Source organism: Nerophis lumbriciformis, linkage group LG18 (assembly GCF_033978685.3).
Source record: "Nerophis lumbriciformis linkage group LG18, RoL_Nlum_v2.1, whole genome shotgun sequence".
NCBI classification, from domain to species: domain Eukaryota; kingdom Metazoa; phylum Chordata; class Actinopteri; order Syngnathiformes; family Syngnathidae; genus Nerophis; species Nerophis lumbriciformis.
This window is the reverse complement of record NC_084565.2, coordinates 12,517,501-12,537,500: the sequence shown is the minus strand read 5'-3', so window position 1 is coordinate 12,537,500 and position 20,000 is coordinate 12,517,501. Positions and strand designations below refer to the sequence as shown.

General features: G+C 38.2%; 1 protein-coding gene across 3 annotated transcripts in view; it reads right to left on the bottom strand.

Annotated features, from left to right (window-relative positions):
- The window catches only part of stat2 (signal transducer and activator of transcription 2), an 81,026-nt gene that overhangs the window by 60,737 nt on the left and 289 nt on the right, over nt 1–20,000 (bottom strand). The window contains exons 2-7 of one of the 3 annotated variants that reach the window (XM_061977678.2): nt 10,796–10,927; nt 6,750–6,894; nt 6,532–6,627; nt 2,554–2,646; nt 2,385–2,463; nt 2,234–2,310 (exon numbers count right to left, since the gene is read on the bottom strand). In XM_061977678.2, coding sequence (XP_061833662.1) covers nt 2,234–2,310; nt 2,385–2,463; nt 2,554–2,646; nt 6,532–6,627; nt 6,750–6,894; nt 10,796–10,926 — 621 coding nt within the window. In that variant the 5' untranslated portion in view covers nt 10,927. The remainder of the gene's footprint in view (nt 1–2,233; nt 2,311–2,384; nt 2,464–2,553; nt 2,647–6,531; nt 6,628–6,749; nt 6,895–10,795; nt 10,928–20,000) is intronic. The other 2 variants (XM_061977679.2, XM_061977680.2) reach the window with 2 other exon arrangements.

Sequence of the window (20,000 nt, the reverse complement as noted above, 5' to 3'; positions counted from 1 at the left end):
CCCTCTCCATCGACATATTTTACAATGAAGCGAAACGCAACGAAAATGAAACAAACACAGCGAAATATGAACGGAAAGGGTAAAATAAAACTCCTACAATCTGATATATGTGATATATCACTAAGCTTTAGAACTTTGTTGTAAAAATCTCCTTCCGCGTCTGTCCCTGACACCCGCATTTCAGGCTGGCCTCTGTGGAAACGCTCCCCGCCCACACTGCTTGGTGCCTCGTCTGAGCTGCTGTGACTTAGGTTACCATAGTAACTACATATCTGCCAACTTTTGAAATCAGAAAAACCTAGTAGCCAGGGTCCAGGGGCCGCAGGCCCCGGTAGGTCCAGGACAAAGTCCTGGTGGGGGGTTCAGGCCCCCCGACGCAAAATGATTATTAGCATTCAGACAGGTTAAAATGTTGCTAAAACCAACACTTTTCTATCAGTCACAGTGACTTTTCAAAACAAAAATATTACAGCAAAAATCATATGGGTTGATTGACATGTTTATTCTGTAAGCTAACTTCAATAGTTTGAAATTATTTTGACAGTTAATGCCAGTTATCCTGTCAACCTTTCACAAGACTTCAATTTGTTAATTGAAAGTATAAACAGTATAAACACTTTTTACAGTAAACAAATGGTAAAACAGTACTAAACAATTCCATTAAAAAAAAAATTGGTGTCATTATTAACTTTCTGTCCAAGCTTGTATAATCTACTGCCTTGTTCAATTGTAAAAAATATTCTGTGCCTAAAATTCACATTTCTATCACGATTATCATACTGTAAACATGGTAAGCTAACTTCATTAAAATTAATAGTCCTGTCAATAGCATGGAATTACAATTCAAATGTAGTTTTTTTGTAAGCCTTTCAAAGAATTCAAAATATGAAAAATTAATGAAAATTAATTTAAGCCATCAGACACTTGAAAAGTGGCACATCCAATTTGCCACTAATGTAATCATTTTAACTTTTCAACAGAAAAAGCACTGCAAAAATATTAAGGACATACTTCTGTATTTTGGTAGTTATGCTGTCAACATTTAACAAGATTTCTTCAACTTGGACTTGAAAGCATAAATAGTATAAACACTTTTAACAGTATAACAGTACTAAACAATTCCAATAGATAACATTGGTGTCATTACCTTTTTGTGGCTAAAATCCAAATGTATTCTATCAGATTGATCATACTGCAAAAATGATATGGTAACTTTATTGTCAATTGAATAATGTTTGATGTTTTGGTTCGACCACATCCATATTTTTTGGCGATTTTTGAGTCGGGAAACACTTTCCGAAATAACTGTCCCATGTGATCAGCCAGTGCGATTGGAAGTCCATGCTCAATTATTGCCTCCGTAAATAAAACTTTGGCATTTATCGCATCCAAAGAATCTGTTTGGGCGACGAAAAACGTTGAAAGTTTTCCACTTGTATCGCTAGCAACGGCATTAGACTTGTGTTTTTTTGTCCCAACGTGGTCTTTTACATCGCTAATTCCTCCGTGTCCGATCGAAAAATCTTGTCTGCACAAGGTGCAATTCGCGTAGTTTTCACCCTTTTTGGAACGGATAATTATTCCCGGATAGGCTTTTGAATATTCTTCACGGAATGACTGCAGTTTTCTTTTCGGTTTAAGACTCGTTTGCGATTTTTCTCCGGCTGATTCCATGATCGTTCGCTCGTTTGGAAACAATGGCAACTGGTGCCTCGTGCTTGGCAGCGGTGCTATAAATAGCCTCGCGCATGGCATTCGGAATGGCTCGATAGGAAGTTACGGGAAGCAGTGTCGATTGTCATTGTTGTTACGCGATTTCGTGAATAAAACTTTAAAAAAAATAAAAAAATTTAATTAATGAAAAACCGTATTTTTTATCACTGCAACCGTAACCCGGAATAGGTTGATGAAAACCGTACTAATTACGGGAAAACCGGAGTAGTTGGCAGGTATGTAACTAGCATATCATGCAAAAGAGCAGATTCCAATCATTGAAATACTTTGTTTAGTTCAAGACTTACGCCAATTTGAAAACATCACTGCACATCATAATGGCAGCTACAGTTTCCATCTTAAGTATCTAAAAAAATTATTTGGGAATGTCCAGCGGGCCCGATTGAAAAGTTCGGCCCCCGGGCCTTAACTTGCCCAACTCTGCTCGAGACTGTACGTTTGGATGGTGTTCAGCTTGGAAAGTTCCACTGTGCTGTTAATCAGAGCTCTTACTGCTGACCTTTCGGGATACGTTGAGTTTGTTGATTAGCAATTGAATTTTGCCTTGCTCCATGTTGTCTGCCGTGGCTGCTTTTCCTCACAAAACACAGAGAAAAAACAAAATTACGAACATCCTCAAATAAAAGGACCAGACTTTTCTCTATGCTTACCCTCCATCTGGTATATTTCACATTTAAAATGAAACTCGTCCTGCTGCTCCTCCAGACACACCATTTTATGTTCCATACACTGCAGTCCAAAAAAGGGGGGGGAAGATAATACCGACCGGTCTGGAACATTTTTCATTAAGATGCTGATATAAAGCAACAACATCTGCACCTGCACTTCATTTTTAAGGCTGGCCATTCTACGGTCAAGGTCTCGCTGGGTGTTGGTCTCAATGCCTTCTTGTTCTACTTGCAAAGACTCCACCTAATAAGACACAGAGGAGGAGATTGAGAAGGCGAGAAAATGGAAAAAAATGTGTTTTGCTCGGGTCATGAAATGATGATAATGGTGTGCCAGGGCATATATGCATTATTTATTCAAAGGCCTACTGAAATGCGATTTTCTTATTCAAACGGGGATAGCAAGTCCATTCTATGTGTCATACTTGATCATTTCGCGATATTGCCATATTTTTGCTGAAAGGATTTAGTAGAGAACATCGACGATAAAGTTCGCAACTTTTGGTCGCTGATAAAAAAGCCTTGCCTGTACCGGAAGTAGCAGACGAGTAGCGTGTCGTCACAGGTTGTGGAGCTCCTCACATCCGCACATTGTTTACAATCATGGCCACCAGCAGCGAGAGCGATTCGGACCGAGAAAGCGACGATTTCCCCATTAATTTGAGCGAGGATGAAAGATTCGTGGATGAGGAAAGTGAGAGTGAAGGACTAGAGGGCAGTGGGAGCGATTCAGATAGGGAAGATGCTGTGAGAGGCGGGTGGGACCTGATATTCAGCTGGGAATGACCAAAACAGTAAATAAACACAAGACATATATATACTCTATTAGCCACAACACAACCAGGCGTATATTTAAAAGACACAAATGAATCCCGCATAACAAACACTTCCCCCCTCCCGTCCATATAACCCGCCAATACATACTTGCCAACCTTGAGACCTCCGATTTCGGGAGGTGGGGGGTGGGGGCGTGGTCGGGGGTGGGGCAGGGTGTGGTTGAGGGCGTGGTTAAGAGGGGAGGAGTATATTGACAGCTAGAATTCACCAAGTCAAGTATTTCATACATATACATATATATATATACACACACACACACAGGTAAAAGCCAGTAAATTAGAATATTTTGAAAAACTTGATTTATTTCAGTAATTGCATTCAAAAGGTGTAACTTGTACATTATATTTATTCATTGCACACAGACTGATGCATTCAAATGTTTATTTCATTTAATTTTGATGATTTGAAGTGGCAACAAATGAAAATCCAAAATTCCGTGTGTCACAAAATTAGAATATTACTTAAGGCTAATACAAAAAAGGGATTTTTAGAAATGTTGGCCAACTGAAAAGTATGAAAATGAAAAATATGAGCATGTACAATACTCAATACTTGGTTGGAGCTCCTTTTGCCTCAATTACTGCGTTAATGCGGCGTGGCATGGAGTCGATGAGTTTCTGGCACTGCTCAGGTGTTATGAGAGCCCAGGTTGCTCTGATAGTGGCCTTCAACTCTTCTGCGTTTTTGGGTCTGGCATTCTGCATCTTCCTTTTCACAATACCCCACAGATTTTCTATGGGGCTAAGGTCAGGGGAGTTGGCGGGCCAATTTAGAACAGAAATACCATGGTCCGTAAACCAGGCACGGGTAGATTTTGCGCTGTGTGCAGGCGTCAAGTCCTGTTGGAACTTGAAATCTCCATCTCCATAGAGCAGGTCAGCAGCAGGAAGCATGAAGTGCTCTAAAACTTGCTGGTAGACGGCTGCGTTGACCCTGGATCTCAGGAAACAGAGTGGACCGACACCAGCTGGACTGCTGCTGAGTGGTCCAAAGTCATGTTTTCTGACGAAAGCAAATTTTGCATTTCCTTTGGAAATCGAGGTCCCAGAGTCTGGAGGAAGACAGGAGAGGCACAGGATCCACGTTGCCTGAAGTCTAGTGTAAAGTTTCCACCATCAGTGATGGTTTGGGGTGCCATGTCATCTGCTGGTGTCGGTCCACTCTGTTTCCTGAGATCCAGGGTCAACGCAGCCGTCTACCAGCAAGTTTTAGAGCACTTCATGAAATAAACATTTGAATGCATCAGTCTGTGTGCAATGAATAAATATAATGTACAAGTTACACCTTTTGAATGCAATTACTGAAATAAATCAAGTTTTTCAAAATATTCTAATTTACTGGCTTTTACCTGTATATAGCTCTACATCCTGAAAATATGCAAATAAAACTGTGTTTAGATAATTGATACTTCAAACTTGCATAAATAAATATTAAGGAATATAACATAACTTGGCTTCTGAGAGCTTCAAAATGTAATGAATAAAATGCTAAAGTTGTTGATAAACAAGCAATTATTTTAATAATTAAATATGGTAATTTTAAATGAATTATTATGATAATTTAAAATTAATTATTTCAAATATGTTTATTTTAATGTATAATTCTAATGGCTGGATGTAAAAAGGAGTCAGAAAAAATACAAATAAAAATACAATTAATTTTGATGTTTTTAGCAAAATATAGTAAAAATTTATTTCGTTTTTTTTTTAATTAATAAATATATTTATTTTTAGGTAAGATAAACATAATAATACAATTTATCTCGTCTGGATGATTTAGTTTGTTGTCCTCCCGTCTGAAAAAAGGTTGTCCTCACTCAGGTTCGCATGGAGCTGGAGGGGGCGTGGCCTCCAGCTCCGGCTGAAAATCGGGAGATTTTCGGGAGAATATTTGTCCCGGGAGGTTTTCGGGAGAGGCGCTGAATTTCGGGAGTCTCCCGGAAAATTCGGGAGGGTTGGCAAGTATGCGCCAATACAACTCAAACACCTGCACAACACACTCAATCCCACAGCCCAAAGTACCGTTCACCTCCCCAAAGTTCATACAGCACATATATTTCCCCAAAGTCCCCAAAGTTACGTACGTGACATGCACATAGCGGCACGCACGTACGGGCAAGCGCTCAAATGTTTGGAAGCCGCAGCTGCATGCGTACTCACGGTACCGTGTCTGCGCATCCAACTCAAAGTCCTCCTGGTAAGAGTCTCTGTTGTCCCAGTTCTCCACAGGCCAATGGTAAAGATTGACTGTCATCTTTCGGCAATGTAAACAATGAAACACCGGCCGTGTTTGTGTTGCTGAAGTCGGCCGCAATACACCGCTTCCCACCTACAGCTTTCTTCTTTGCTGTCTCCATTGTTCATTGAACAAATTGCAAAAGATTCACCAACACAGATGTCCAGAATACTGTGGAATTTTGCGATGAAAACAGACGACTTAATAGCTGGCCACCATGCTGTCCCAAAATGTCCTCTACAATCCGTGACGTCACGCGCTGACGTCATCATACCGAGACGTTTTCAGCAGGATATGTCGCGCGAAATTTAAAATTGCACTTTAGTAAGCTAACCCGGCCGTATTGGCATGTGTTGCAATGTTAAGATTTCATCATTGATATATAAACTATCAGACTGCGTGGTCGGTAGTAGTGGGTTTCAGTAGGCCTTTAACGCTTAAATCTCTAGAGTCTACATCAGGTGGCACTGCATCAAAAAGCGACATCAGTGTGTAAAGGATATCCCCACATGGGATCAGGAACACTTCATAAAACCACTGTCAGTAACTACAGTTGGTCGCTACATCTGTAAGTGCAAGTTAAAACTTTACTATGCGAAGCCAAAGCCATTTATCAACAACACCCAGAAATGCCGCCGGCTTCGCTGGGCCTGAGCTCATCTAAGATGGACTGATGCAAAGTGGAAAAGTGATCTGTGGTCTGACGAGTCCACATTTCAAATTGTTTTTGGAAACTGTGGATGTTGTGACTGTTATAGGCGCAAAGTTGAAAAGCCAGTATCTGTGATGGTATGGGGTGTATTAGTGCCCAAGGCATGGGTAACTTACACATCTGTGAAATCACCATTAATGCTGAAAGGTACATACAGGTTGTTGCCATCCAAGCAACATTATCATGGACGCCCCTGCTTATTTCAGCAAGACAATGCCAAGCCGAATGATGATAAGATTAAATACATTTTGTCCATGTACACATGGCTATTGTTTCTGTTTTCCCCAGAATCTGTTCTTCATATTGTACCTTATTTTGTGTCAAAAAGAAAAACTTTGCTCCCACCTGCATAGCCAGATCCGCCGTCTGCAAGATATCTTTCTCCTCTTTCAGAAACCACCAGACGTTTTTGGCCAATTCACAAGGGTTTTCCTGGTGCTTCTGTCACAAAAGATAACAGAGAATGTCGCGGTCTGACTCATTTGACAGACAATGATGACATGCCCAATCCGACGCCTGTTGGTGTCAGTAATAGATTGAAAGGGCCACTCATTCTTCCAAACCTGAAAGTTCTGTTTATAGCGTCGAATGTTGTGCTGCTTCAAGAAAGACTTCTCTTGTACAAAGCGACTGTACCGGGTATCTAGATTCTCTAGCAGGCCTTGGAACAAAACCATGGCCAAGTTGTAGTCGCTTGCTGCTCGCTCCCTAAACGGGACAACAAAACACACACAGAGTAAGCACTAAAGTGCTTTGAATACATATACAGAGTGGGTGGCAGGGGCGTCACTAGCTTTTAAGGACAGGGGGGGCTTAGCCCCCAGGAGATGAACAGGATGTGAGCGAACGTAGCACACGAGTACAAAACTTCACAAACGGCTAACAAAGACTTAGAAATTATTCATTGTTATTATTATTATTTCAGTCGGTTAAGGAAATTAAATATATATGGAAGTCTGAATAGAAATGAGAAACGTTTATGTATACTGTAAATAAGAAAGACATAGAGTCCGTCTGCTGATCTGAAAAAGAGCCAATTGTCAAAGAGCTGAGGGACCATCTTCAAAGTGCAATGCTGAAACAAATAATGCAAACAATAAAATGTAACTTCTAGGGCTTGATATTAATGTAGTCGCGTCGTCCCGGGGACGGTAAAATAAATGCACGGGACGATGGCTTTTAACCATTTTTTTTCTTTTTCTCTTTATGTATTTATTCATTTTAGATTTTATATTAAATATCTTGGTTTTTGAAAATGTTCACATTTGTGTGTGAAAATCACAAACAAATCTTCTGGGGGAGGACGACGCCCCTACAGGTATTTGGTTTACAAACTTTCAGCCCCACCTACAACAAAATTCACCAGCCACCACTGATTATGATGCATTCTCATTTTAGGCAAAATATAACACAATACTCTCTTAACAGTATCATTGTAACCAGGAATAAGTCTTCAAGTAACAATATTCAAATACTAACATTGTTGGGTAAGACAGACTTTGGTTTTATTCTGAATCCAGTGAAACAGATTGGTGGTTTTAGCTGATAAAAAGACTTTCAGGTGTTTATGTATGTTGAAGTATTTGGCAGACACTTTTATCCAAAGCAACATACATGAAAAATACATATTAAACAATCACTGTAAACATGATCATTTAAGGGAAGAATGTAATACAAAATATCAATAAAAAGTGTCAAGACAGAATAAACTCTCTGCTGCTGCAGCAACAGAGATAAAGTCTATTGGTCTGTAAGATATATAGATATCTAATATATTCATACATTGTTTATGTAAGATGTACACCTGTATATATAACCTAATCCTATTGTTTCTTCAATTTAATAATAGCTGTCCCTTTTTTTCCCCCTTCTCTGGGATTATATTCATAGTTTTGATCTTGGACGTCTGGTCACTTATGGCATATAAGAATATTCTATTACTGTTAAGCAAACTATGAATAATAAAACATGCCAAAACATGTGTCCTTTATCATAGTTACACGTATGACAAAAAAGCGCGTGAAAATCAGTGGTATTCAGTGAGGTAAAATGCGCTGACAGTTCATTGCTCCTGCCAAATGAATTGCACTGAGTGGAGTGGATCCCCACTCCAAGATGGCGGCCGCGTGTCTCGTCTCGTCAGCGCCAGTAGGCAGTAGTGGTCGATGCTGCGTACCCTTATAAGATGTCTATGGTTATAACGTTAGCAGTGAGTTTGCAGCCTCACTGATTTAACTACACTGCAAATAAAAGTTACGTTACTCAGCCAATAGACGTTAGCTTACATTCAAAACTTACCCTTCTTTGTACAACTTCAAATGTCGAACGAAGTTGGAAGTTGTTGCGTCTCCGTCTGTAATCTTCGAACCGCATGTTTTGCATACGGCAATTAGTTTTTTGTTGACCAAGTCGTAGTTTTAATACCGAACAAAACCACTTTTAGCATTATTTTTCCTCACTGGCGCGTTGTTTGAGAGCTCTTCTTCATTGGGTTTCCTGCGTATATATATATATATACACACAGGTAAAAGCCAGTAAATTAGAATATTTTGAAAAACTTGATTTATTTCAGTAATTGCATTCAAAAGGTGTAACTTGTACATTATATTTATTCATTGCACACAGACTGATGCATTCAAATTTTATTTCATTTAATTTTGATGATTTGAAGTGGCAACAAATGAAAATCCAAAATTCCGTGTGTCACAAAATTAGAATATTACTTAAGGCTAATACAAAAAAGGGATTTTTAGAAATGTTGGCCAACTGAAAAGTATGAAAATGAAAAATATGAGCATGTACAATACTCAATACTTGGTTGGAGCTCCTTTTGCCTCAATTACTGCGTTAATGCGGCGTGGCATGGAGTCGATGAGTTTCTGGCACTGCTCAGGTGTTATGAGAGCCCAGGTTGCTCTGATAGTGGCCTTCAACTCTTCTGCGTTTTTGGGTCTGGCATTCTGCATCTTCCTTTTCACAATACCCCACAGATTTTCTATGGGGCTAAGGTCAGGGGAGTTGGCGGGCCAATTTAGAACAGAAATACCATGGTCCGTAAACCAGGCACGGGTAGATTTTGCGCTGTGTGCAGGCGCCAAGTCCTGTTGGAACTTGAAATCTCCATCTCCATAGAGCAGGTCAGCAGCAGGAAGCATGAAGTGCTCTAAAACTTGCTGGTAGACGGCTGCGTTGACCCTGGATCTCAGGAAACAGAGTGGACCGACACCAGCAGATGACATGGCACCCCAAACCATCACCCAACCATGCAAATTTTGCATTTCCTTTGGAAATCGAGGTCCCAGAGTCTGGAGGAAGACAGGAGAGGCACAGGATCCACGTTGCCTGAAGTCTAGTGTAAAGTTTCCACCATCAGTGATGGTTTGGGGTGCCATGTCATCTGCTGGTGTCGGTCCACTCTGTTTCCTGAGATCCAGGGTCAACGCAGCCGTCTACCAGCAAGTTTTAGAGCACTTCATGCTTCCTGCTGCTGACCTGCTCTATGGAGATGGAGATTTCAAGTTCCAACAGGACTTGGCGCCTGCACACAGCGCAAAATCTACCCGTGCCTGGTTTACGGACCATGGTATTTCTGTTCTAAATTGGCCCGCCAACTCCCCTGACCTTAGCCACATAGAAAATCTGTGGGGTATTGTGAAAAGGAAGATGCAGAATGCCAGACCCAAAAACGCAGAAGAGTTGAAGGCCACTATCAGAGCAACCTGGGCTCTCATAACACCTGAGCAGTGCCAGAAACTCATCGACTCCATGCCACGCCGCATTAACGCAGTAATTGAGGCAAAAGGAGCTCCAACCAAGTATTGAGTATTGTACATGCTCATATTTTTCATTTTCATACTTTTCAGTTGGCCAACATTTCTAAAAATCCCTTTTTTGTATTAGCCTTAAGTAATATTCTAATTTTGTGACACACGGAATTTTGGATTTTCATTTGTTGCCACTTCAAATCATCAAAATTAAATGAAATAAACATTTGAATGCATCAGTCTGTGTGCAATGAATAAATATAATGAACAAGTTACACCTTTTGAATGCAATTACTGAAATAAATCAAGTTTTTCAAAATATTCTAATTTACTGGCTTTTACCTGTATTGCTGGGTATCTGCTAAATTTTGGTTTCATCTGACCCCAGAACTTTCCTCCAGAAAGTCTTATCTTTGTCCATGTGATTCAGAAAATATAAATAACAACAAATAAAGATAGAATACTATTAACCGTAACATGTAAGTGTAAAAAAAAACAAAAAAAAAACATTATGATTTGTACATTTTCAGAATGTGCTTGTTCTATTTTTAAACAAAGAAAACAATCTGAAGATGTCTTTATTTTTAAGTTATCGTGCTGTGATTTTACCAGTCGCGCCCACTTGTGAGTACATTTTTCTCCATGTGGCCCCCCATCTAAAATGAGTTTGACACCCCTGATGTAAAGCCTTGTCCAGCTTTTTACCGTTGTACGCAATTGATGTTTAAATAACTAGCTGCCAATAAACAGCGCCTCCAAATATCGGTTATCGGCCTACTTGACTACTAATAATCGATATCGGCCGATCTTCAGAATGGATGCTGTTTGTTTGTTTTTTGGCTTACCATTCCTGTGATTCAATCCAGGCAGACAGGTACTGTCGGACATCCATGGGCAGCCCTTCCCTGTCGTAGAGGTCTTGTAACTGCTGAGTGAAAGCCCGAGGCATCTGCAGGAGCTTCTCCCACTGAGACATCCTGAAGTCAGAGGTCACACAAATATTATAAACACTCCAGCACCCCCCGCCACCCCTAAAGGGACAAGCGGTAGAAAAATGGATGGATGAATGAATGGATGGACAACGTTATACAAAATGATTCCCGAGCGCGGCCACCGCTGCTGCTCACTGCTCCCCTCACCTCCCAGGGGGTGCAACAAGGTGATGGGTCAAATGCAGAGGGTCATTTCACCACACCTAGTGTGTGTGTGACTACAGTGGTACTAGGGCTGGGCGATATATGGACTATACCGTATTTTTCGGAGTATAAGTCGCACCGGAGTATAAGTCGCACTTGCTGAAAATGCATAATAAAGAAGGAAAAAAACATTATGCAACTTTCATAAACTATGAAAAAAACTGCGACTTATAGTCCGAAAAATACGGTACTCAATATATCGCATCCCTAAAGGGACATGGGGGGGAAAAAAATGTATTATTTTTTTTAGACATGTATGTGTAACTTTTTATAAAGTTATAAAAATTCAAAAAATTTATAAATGTATAAAAAAAAATAAAAAAATTTTTTTTATCTCGTGCGCACGAGAAACTTTTTTATAAAGTTTAAAAAAAAAAAAGTATAAACATATAAAAAAAATAAAATTAAAAAAATTATATATAAATATATATATATTTTTTTTTTAGACATGTATCTCGTGCGCACGAGAAACTATCTCGTGCGCACGAGAAACTTTTTATAAAGTTTAAAAAAAAAAAGTATAAATATATAAAAAAAATAAAATTAAAAAAATTATATATATATATATATTTTTTTTTAGACATGTATCTCGTGCGCATGAGAAACTTTTTATAAAGTTAAAAAAAAAAAAGTATAAATATATTAAAAAAATAAAATTAAAAAAATTATATATATATATATTTTTTTAGATATGTATCTCGTGCGCACGAGAAACTTTTTATAAAGTTAAAAAAAAAAAAGTATAAATATATAAAAAAAATTAAATTAAAAAAATTATATTTTTTTTTTTTCTAGACATGTATCTCGTGCGCATGAGATACATGTCTAAAAAAAAAATAATACTTTTTTTTTTTATAACTTTATAAAAAAAAAATTGTGCGCACGATACATGTCTGAAAAAAAATACCAAAAAAATTACTTCTTTTTTTTTTATAACTTTATAAAAAGTTTCACGTGCGCAGGAGATACATGTCTAAAAAATATATATATATGTATTAAAAAAATTTTTTCCCCCATGTCCCTTTAGGGGCTCCGTAATCGCGGGTTCGTCTCTGTGCAATATAGAAAATGACTACATTACACTGCAGGTGTTTCTCACGCTTTCTTGTCTCTCCTTCTCACAGAGACATAAAAAAAGTGCATCTTACTACATTCGTCACATACTGTCGCGCGCGCAACGTCACACGCCCTCGCCGAGCAGAGAGGTAACGTTAGCTGTGATGCTAGCGGAGCGCCGCGAGTGGTAATACGAGAGAGAGAAGGTGCGAATCTGGTAACAAATGAAGGAAGAAGAATGAATTCCCAAGAAAAACAGCAGGGGGTCCATCGTCTGGCGGTGGTTTGGCTTCAAGCGGAAAGATGTCGAACAGACAACCGTAATATGTCAAGTATGCGGCTAAATCGTTGCTACAAAAAGTAGCAGCACTGCTAATTTGAAGCATCATTTGAAAAGTCACCTTTTTTGAGGCAAGCCACGTTTTTTTTCATAAAAAATTCCGGAGGCACACCACCAGCAGAAAACGTTAAAAAAAAAAAAAACTCCACCAGGTCGTCGTGCCTTATTTTGAGTTTGTTGGTGTTTTCCTGTGCAGTGCTTTAGTTTTTGTCTTGCGCTGTTATTTTGTTGGCCCTTCCTGTTTTGTTGGCGTTTTCCTGTAGCAGTTTCATGTCTTCCTTTGAGCGCTATTCCCCGCACCTGCTTTGTGTTAGCAAGCAAGACTATTTAAGTTGTTGCTACCCTTCTTTGTGTGGACATTGTTGATTGTCGTGTCATGTACGGATGTACTTTGTGGACGCCGTAAGTTTTTGCTGTCGTCCAGCATTCTGTTTCTGTTTACTTGGTAGCCAGTTCAGTTTTACTTGTGTTTTGCATAGCCATTCCTATGTTTCATTGCCTTTTCCTTATGTTCATTTTTGGTTCAAGCCTGTGGTTCTTAACCTTGTTGGAGGTACCGAACCCCACCAGTTTCATGTGCGCATTCACCAAACCCTTCTGTAGTGAAAAATACATTGTTTTTTTTGTTTTTTTCAAATTCAAGACAAAGTTATATGTTTTTGATAACACTTTAGTATGGGGAACACATTCTAAGTAAAAAAGACTTAATTTAGAGTTTGTTGGACACTAGGGGAACATATTCTAAGTAACAAATACTTAATTTAGAGTTATTTAGGGTTAGGGTCAGTGTTAGACATACTTGCCAACCCTCCCGAATTTTCCGGGAGACTCCCGAAATTCAGCGCCTCTCCCGAAAACCCCCCTGGACAAATATTCTCCCGAAAATCTCCCGATTTTCAGCCGGAGCTGGAGGCCACGCCCCCTCCAGCTCCATGTGGACCTGAGTGAGGACAGCCTTTTTTCATGATGGGAGGACAACAGGGTGACAAGAAGTAAATCATCCAGACTAGAGATAAATTGTATTATTATGTTTATCTTACCTAAAAATAAATATATTTATTTATTAATTAAAAAAAAAAAAAAAACTAAATAAATGTTTACTATATTTTGCTAAAAACATCAAAATGAATTGTATTTTTATTTGTATTTTTTCTGACTCCTTATTACATCCAGCCATAGAATTATACATTAAAATAAACATATTTGAAATAATTAATTTTAAATTATCATAATAATTCATTTAAAATGACCACATTTAATTAGTAAAATAATTGCTTGTTCATCAACAACTTTAGCATTTTATTCATTACATTTTGAAGCTCTCAGAAGCCCAGTTATGTTATATTCCTTAATATTTATTTATGCAAGTTTGAAGTATCAATTATCTAAACACAGTTTTGTTTGCATATTTTCAGGATATATATATATATATATATATATATATATATATATATATATATATATATATATATAAATATATATATATATATATATATATATATATATATGTATGAAATGCCTGACTTGGTGAATTCTAGCTGTCAATATACTCCTCCCCTCTTAACCACGCCCCCAACCACGCCCCGCCCCACCCCCGACCACGCCCCCCAGCCCCACCCCCCACCTCCCGAAATTGGAGGTCTCAAGGTTGGCAAGTATGGTGTTAGAGGGTTAGGGTTATAATAAGGCCATGCCGAATAAGGCATTAATAAGTACTTAATAATGACTAGTTAAGAGCCAATATGTTACTAATTTGCATGTTAATAAGCAACTAATTAATGGTGAATATGTTCCCCATACTAAAGTGTTACCATGTTTTTTACTGGTGCACAAAATGAAGCGTGCATGAACATCACCTTGTTCAAACAAAACCAACACAGTGCATAAACTCACAACAAATTACACACCTGCAAATCAGTCAGCTGTTGTCGTATCCGTAATACACCGATAGGGAGAAGTTTGTATTTACACGATGAGTCGGGTGTGTCTTGACCTCCGCCGAACCCCTGAGGCCGACTCACCGGACCCCTTGGGTTCCATCCAACCCAGGTTAAGAATCACTGGTTTAAGCATTATACACGATTTTACATGCATATTGCGATCACAACAAACCATCCTCGTCTCACCCGACACATTCCGACTTTTACAAAGCAATTAACTACCTGCTGCCACCTACTGACATGGAGTATTACGCGGTTACCCTGCCGAGCTCTACACAGCACAGACACTAAGCAACGGCACATTATTTGCAGATTATAATTATTGATTTCAAAATATATAATTTTGGGACCAATTAGGGGAAGTTGCATAATTTCCCACGGCACACCAGACAATATCTCACGACACACGAGTGTTGAAAAACACTGCGCTAGAGAATGAAGAGTGCTTGAAACTCTGCATGTCAACATCTCCGGCCGGTGCCACACCCACAAAATGCCTGAGGCAACCATTTCCAGATCAACACCGTATGAAAAAAATAGATAACAACAGAAGGAGATAACGCATACCTGCCAACTTTTGAAATCAGAAAAACCTAGTAGCCAGGGTCCAGGGGCCGCAGGCCCCGGTAGGTCCAGGACAAAGTCCTGGTGGGGGGTCTTTGCCCCCCGACGCAAAATGATTATTAGCATTCAGACAGGTTAAAATGTTGCTAAAACCATCACTTTTCTATCAGTCACAGTGACTTTTCAAAACAAAAATATTACAGCAAAAATCATATGGGTTGATTGACATGTTTATTCTGTAAGCTAACTTCAATAGTTTAAAATTATTTTGACAGTTAATGCTAGTTATCCTGTCAACCTTTCACAAGACTTCAATTTGTTAATTGAAAGTATAAACAGTATAAACACTTTTTACAGTAAACAAATGGTAAAACAGTACTAAACAATTCCATTAAAAAAAAAAATTGGTGTCATTATTAACTTTCTGTCCAAGCTTGGATTCTGTTCCAAGACACTGAATAATGTTAGATGTTTTGGTTCGACCACATCCATATTTTTTGGCGATTTTCGAGTCGGGAAACATTTTCCGAAATAACTGTCCCATGTGATCAGCCAGTGCGATTGGAAGTCCATGCTCAATTATTGCCTCTGTAAATAAAACTTCGGCATTTATCACATCCAAAGAATCTGTTTGGGCGACGAAAAACGTTGAAAGTTTTCCACTTGTATCACTAGCAACGGCATTAGACTTGTGTTTTTTTGTCCCAACGTGGTCTTTTACATCGCTAATTCCTCCGTGTCCGATCGAAAAATCGTGTCTGCACAAGGTGCAATTCGCGTAGTTTTCACCCTTTTTGGAACGGATAATTATTCCCGGATAGGCTTTTGAATATTCTTCACGGAATGACTGCAGTTTTCTTTTCGGTTTAAGACTCGTTTGCGATTTTTCTCCGGCTGATTCCATGATCGTTCGCTCGTTTGGAAACAATGGCAACTGGTGCCTCGTGCTTGGCAGCGGTGCCTCGTGCTTGGCAGCGGTGCTATAAATAGCCTCGCGCATGGCATTCGGAATGGCTCGATAGGAAGTTACGGGAAGCAGTGTCGATTGTCATTGTTGTTACGCGATTTCGTGAATAAAACTTAAAAAAAAAAAAAAAAAGTTAATTAATGAAAAACCGTATTTTTTATCACTGCAACCGTAACCCGGAATAGGTTGATGAAAACCGTACTAATTACGGGAAAACCGGAGTAGTTGGCAGGTATGATAACATCTGCAGGAACCTACCACATAGTGAAGGATATACACTATTTGATTTCCTATTATGCAGCTCATATTTATTTGACACTTATTGAAATATCTTGTATGACATCATGCACGAAAGTGCACTTTATTTGTTTTAAACTATTGTAGTGGTGTTCTGTACAAAATGTGCACTTCAATTTAGTGTTGTTTTGATATGTCATCTTAGTGACATCATGCACTAATAGCTTGTTTTAAAATGTCTCTGACAATCTTGCACTTTCTCTTTTGAAATTACCTGAATGTTTGTGCCACTGCTTAATAACTGTTTAATAAATATTAGGGATGTAACGGTACATGTATTTGTATTGAACCGTTTCGGTACGGGGGTTTCGGTTCGGTTCAGAGGTGTACCGAACGAGTTTCCACACAAACATATGAAGTAGCCGCCGAAGCTAAAGTCTTAACAAGCTGCTCTGCTTTCTGCCTCTGTCTCCTACACAGCACCCGGCATTGTCCCACCCACACAACCATCTGATTGGTTACAACCACAGCGGTAACAACCAATCAGCAGTGCGTATTCAGAGCAGTGACAGCCAATCAGCAGTGCGTATTCAGAGCGCATGGAGTCAGTGCTTCTGCGGTGGGGTTAGCAGATAAGTGTTTAGCAGGTAATCATCAGGCAGCGGACTCTCCCCAAATTATAATAAACACCTCCCAGTCAACTACTAGTAACATCACTATGAGCCCGTTGACCTTCTAGAAACAAACTGCAGCTCAGCTCGCTCGCAGTCCTGGCTTGAGGTGAAGGCTAATTCGCTTTTAGCGCATACTTGCCAACCTTGAGACCTCCGATTTCGGGAGGTGGGGGGTGGGGGTTGGGGGCGTGGTTAAGAAGGGAGGAGTATATTGACAGCTAGAATTCACCAAGTCAAGTATTTCATACATATATATATATCTACATCCTGAAAATATGCAAACAAAACTGTGTTTAGATCATTGATACTTCAAACTTGCATAAATATAACATGAATATAACATAACTTGGCTTCTGAGAGCTTCAAAATGTAATAAATAAAATGCTAAAGTTTTTGATAAACAAACAATTATTTTAATAATTAAATATGGTCATTTTAAATGAATTATTATGATAATTTAAAATTAATTATTTCAAATATGTTTATTTTAATGTACCGGTATAATTCTATGGCTTGATGTAATAAGGAGTCAGAAAAAATAAAAATAAAAATACAATTAATGTTGATGTTTTTAGCAAAATATAGTAAACATTTATTTAGTTGTTTTTTTTAAATTAATAGATATATTTATTTTTAGGTAAGATAAACATAATAATACAATGTATCTTTAGTCTGGATGATTTAGTTCTTGTCACCCTGTTGTCCTCCCGTCGTGAAAAAAGGCTGTCCTCACTCAGGTCCGCATGGAGCTGGAGGGGGCGTGGCCTCCAGCTCCGGCTGAAAATCGGGAGATTTTCGGGAGAGGCGCTGAATTTCGGGAGTCTCCCGGAAAATTCGGGAGGGTTGGCAAGTATGTTTTAGTGTAACGTTAGCTCATTTTGCGGTGTGTGTGTGTAATGTAAATGCATCATTAAGCCTACATGAACTCCGTGGTGTTCAGGGATGAATAGTCTCTCCTATTGCTAATGTACTACTTTTTCAGCTACAGTTACATTAATCATTAGTAATGTAGCAGCCTAGTTTCGAATGGCAGGGTCCCTGCTATCACATGTTGATAAAAATATAACATTTACATAATAAATCAACTATAGGCTTCAAATGCTGTAATAAATTAAGCATGATGAGTTGACTTGAAACTGTTTAATGTTGCACTTTTTATATCAGGGGTGCTCATTACGTCGATTGCGAGCTACCAGTCGATCGTGGAGGGTGTGTCAGTCGATCACCAGCCAGGCATTAAATAAATAGTCCTAAAAATGAGCGATCATAAATCTTCACTATGACGTCACTTTCGTCACTTGATTGACATTCACGGCACCCGAGGGTCTTCTGAGATGACGCTGGCTGCTGCCAGCTCATTAAAATTACCGACTGGAAGGCGAGAAACACTTTATTTCAACAGACTCTGGCGCCGTACCTGTCGTCAAAACTCCAAAGACCGACTGCACAGTTGCACAATAAAAGCTCTGCTTCATCCTGCCTGCGCTGCCAAAATAAGAGTCTCAGAAAGCTGGCGTGCACAAGCTAGCAAGCTACAGAGTTTGGAGACAATGTATTTCTTGTAAAGTGTATACAAAGGAGTACGGAAGCTGGATAAATAAGATGCCAAAAAGCAACCACTTTCATGTGGTATGAGACAGAAAGGAGGACTTTTTTTCTCCTCCATTCGAAAATGCGGACGTTATCATCACCACTGTCTGATTCCTATCAATGCAAGTCATCAGAATCAGGTAATACACCAACTTATATTCTTGTCTTCATGAAAGAAAGGAATCTATATGTGTTAAACATGCTTGTATTATCTTTAAACACTTTTAACTTATTAACAATATTAACTATATGTGTTAAACATGCTTGTATTATCATTAAACACCTTTAACTTGTTAACAATATTAACAATATGTGTTAAACATGCTTGTATTATCTTTAAACACCTTTAACTTGTTAACAATATTAATTATCTGTGTTAAACATGCTTGTATTATCTTTAAACACCTTTAACTTATTACCAATATTAACTATAAGTGTTAAACGTGCTTGTATTATCTTTAAACACCTTTAACTTGTTAACAATATTAACTATATGTGTTAAACATTCTTGTATTATCATTAAACACCTTTAATTTATTAACAATATTAACTATATGTGTTAAACATGCTTGCATTATCATTAAACATCTTTAACTTGTTAACAATATTAACTATATGTGTTAAACATGCTTGCATTATCTTTAAACACCTTTAACTTATTAACAATATTAACTATATGTGTTAAACATGCTTGTATTATCATTAAACACCTTTAACTTGTTAACAATATTAACTATATTTATTAAACATACTTGTATTTTCATTAAACACCTTTACTTTTTTAACAATATTAACTATATGTGTTAAACATGCTTGTATTATCATGAAACACCTTTAACTTGTTAACAAAAACATATATTTCATAAATAAGTAAATATAAATTATATTTATGAATGAGGTAGATCCCCACGACTTGATCAATTGATTTGTTTTATATGTAGAAGAAAAGTTTTGTCATTTTATTTCATCTGAGCAACAACTTGAGGCAGTTTAATGTTGATTAACGTGGGCAGAATTATTATAGTGTTCCCAATGTTAAAAGGATAAAGCCATTGTTTGTAAATTTGGTGAATAAATAACCAAAAAATGTATATTCTGTTGTTTTCTTACTGTACCGAAAATGAACCGAACCGTGACCTCTAAACCGAGGTACGTACCGAACCGACATTTTTGTGTACCGTTACACCCCTAATAAATACAGTTTTGGTCAATTGACTTAGTTAGTGTGATTTCCTTCTCTGCATGAAAGTTTAAAAGTAGCATATATTAATGCAGTATGAAGAAGAATGTTTTAATAGAATCATCATACTGCTGTGATTATATGCATCAAGTGTTCATTCAAGGCTAAGGCAAAATATGGAGATATATATGGTGTATCGTGACATGGCCTAAAAATATCGATATATTAATAAAAGGCCATATCGCCCAGCCCTAAGTGGTACTTTAAGTTATTTAACTTAACATTAGCCAACAACAGTGCGTTTGA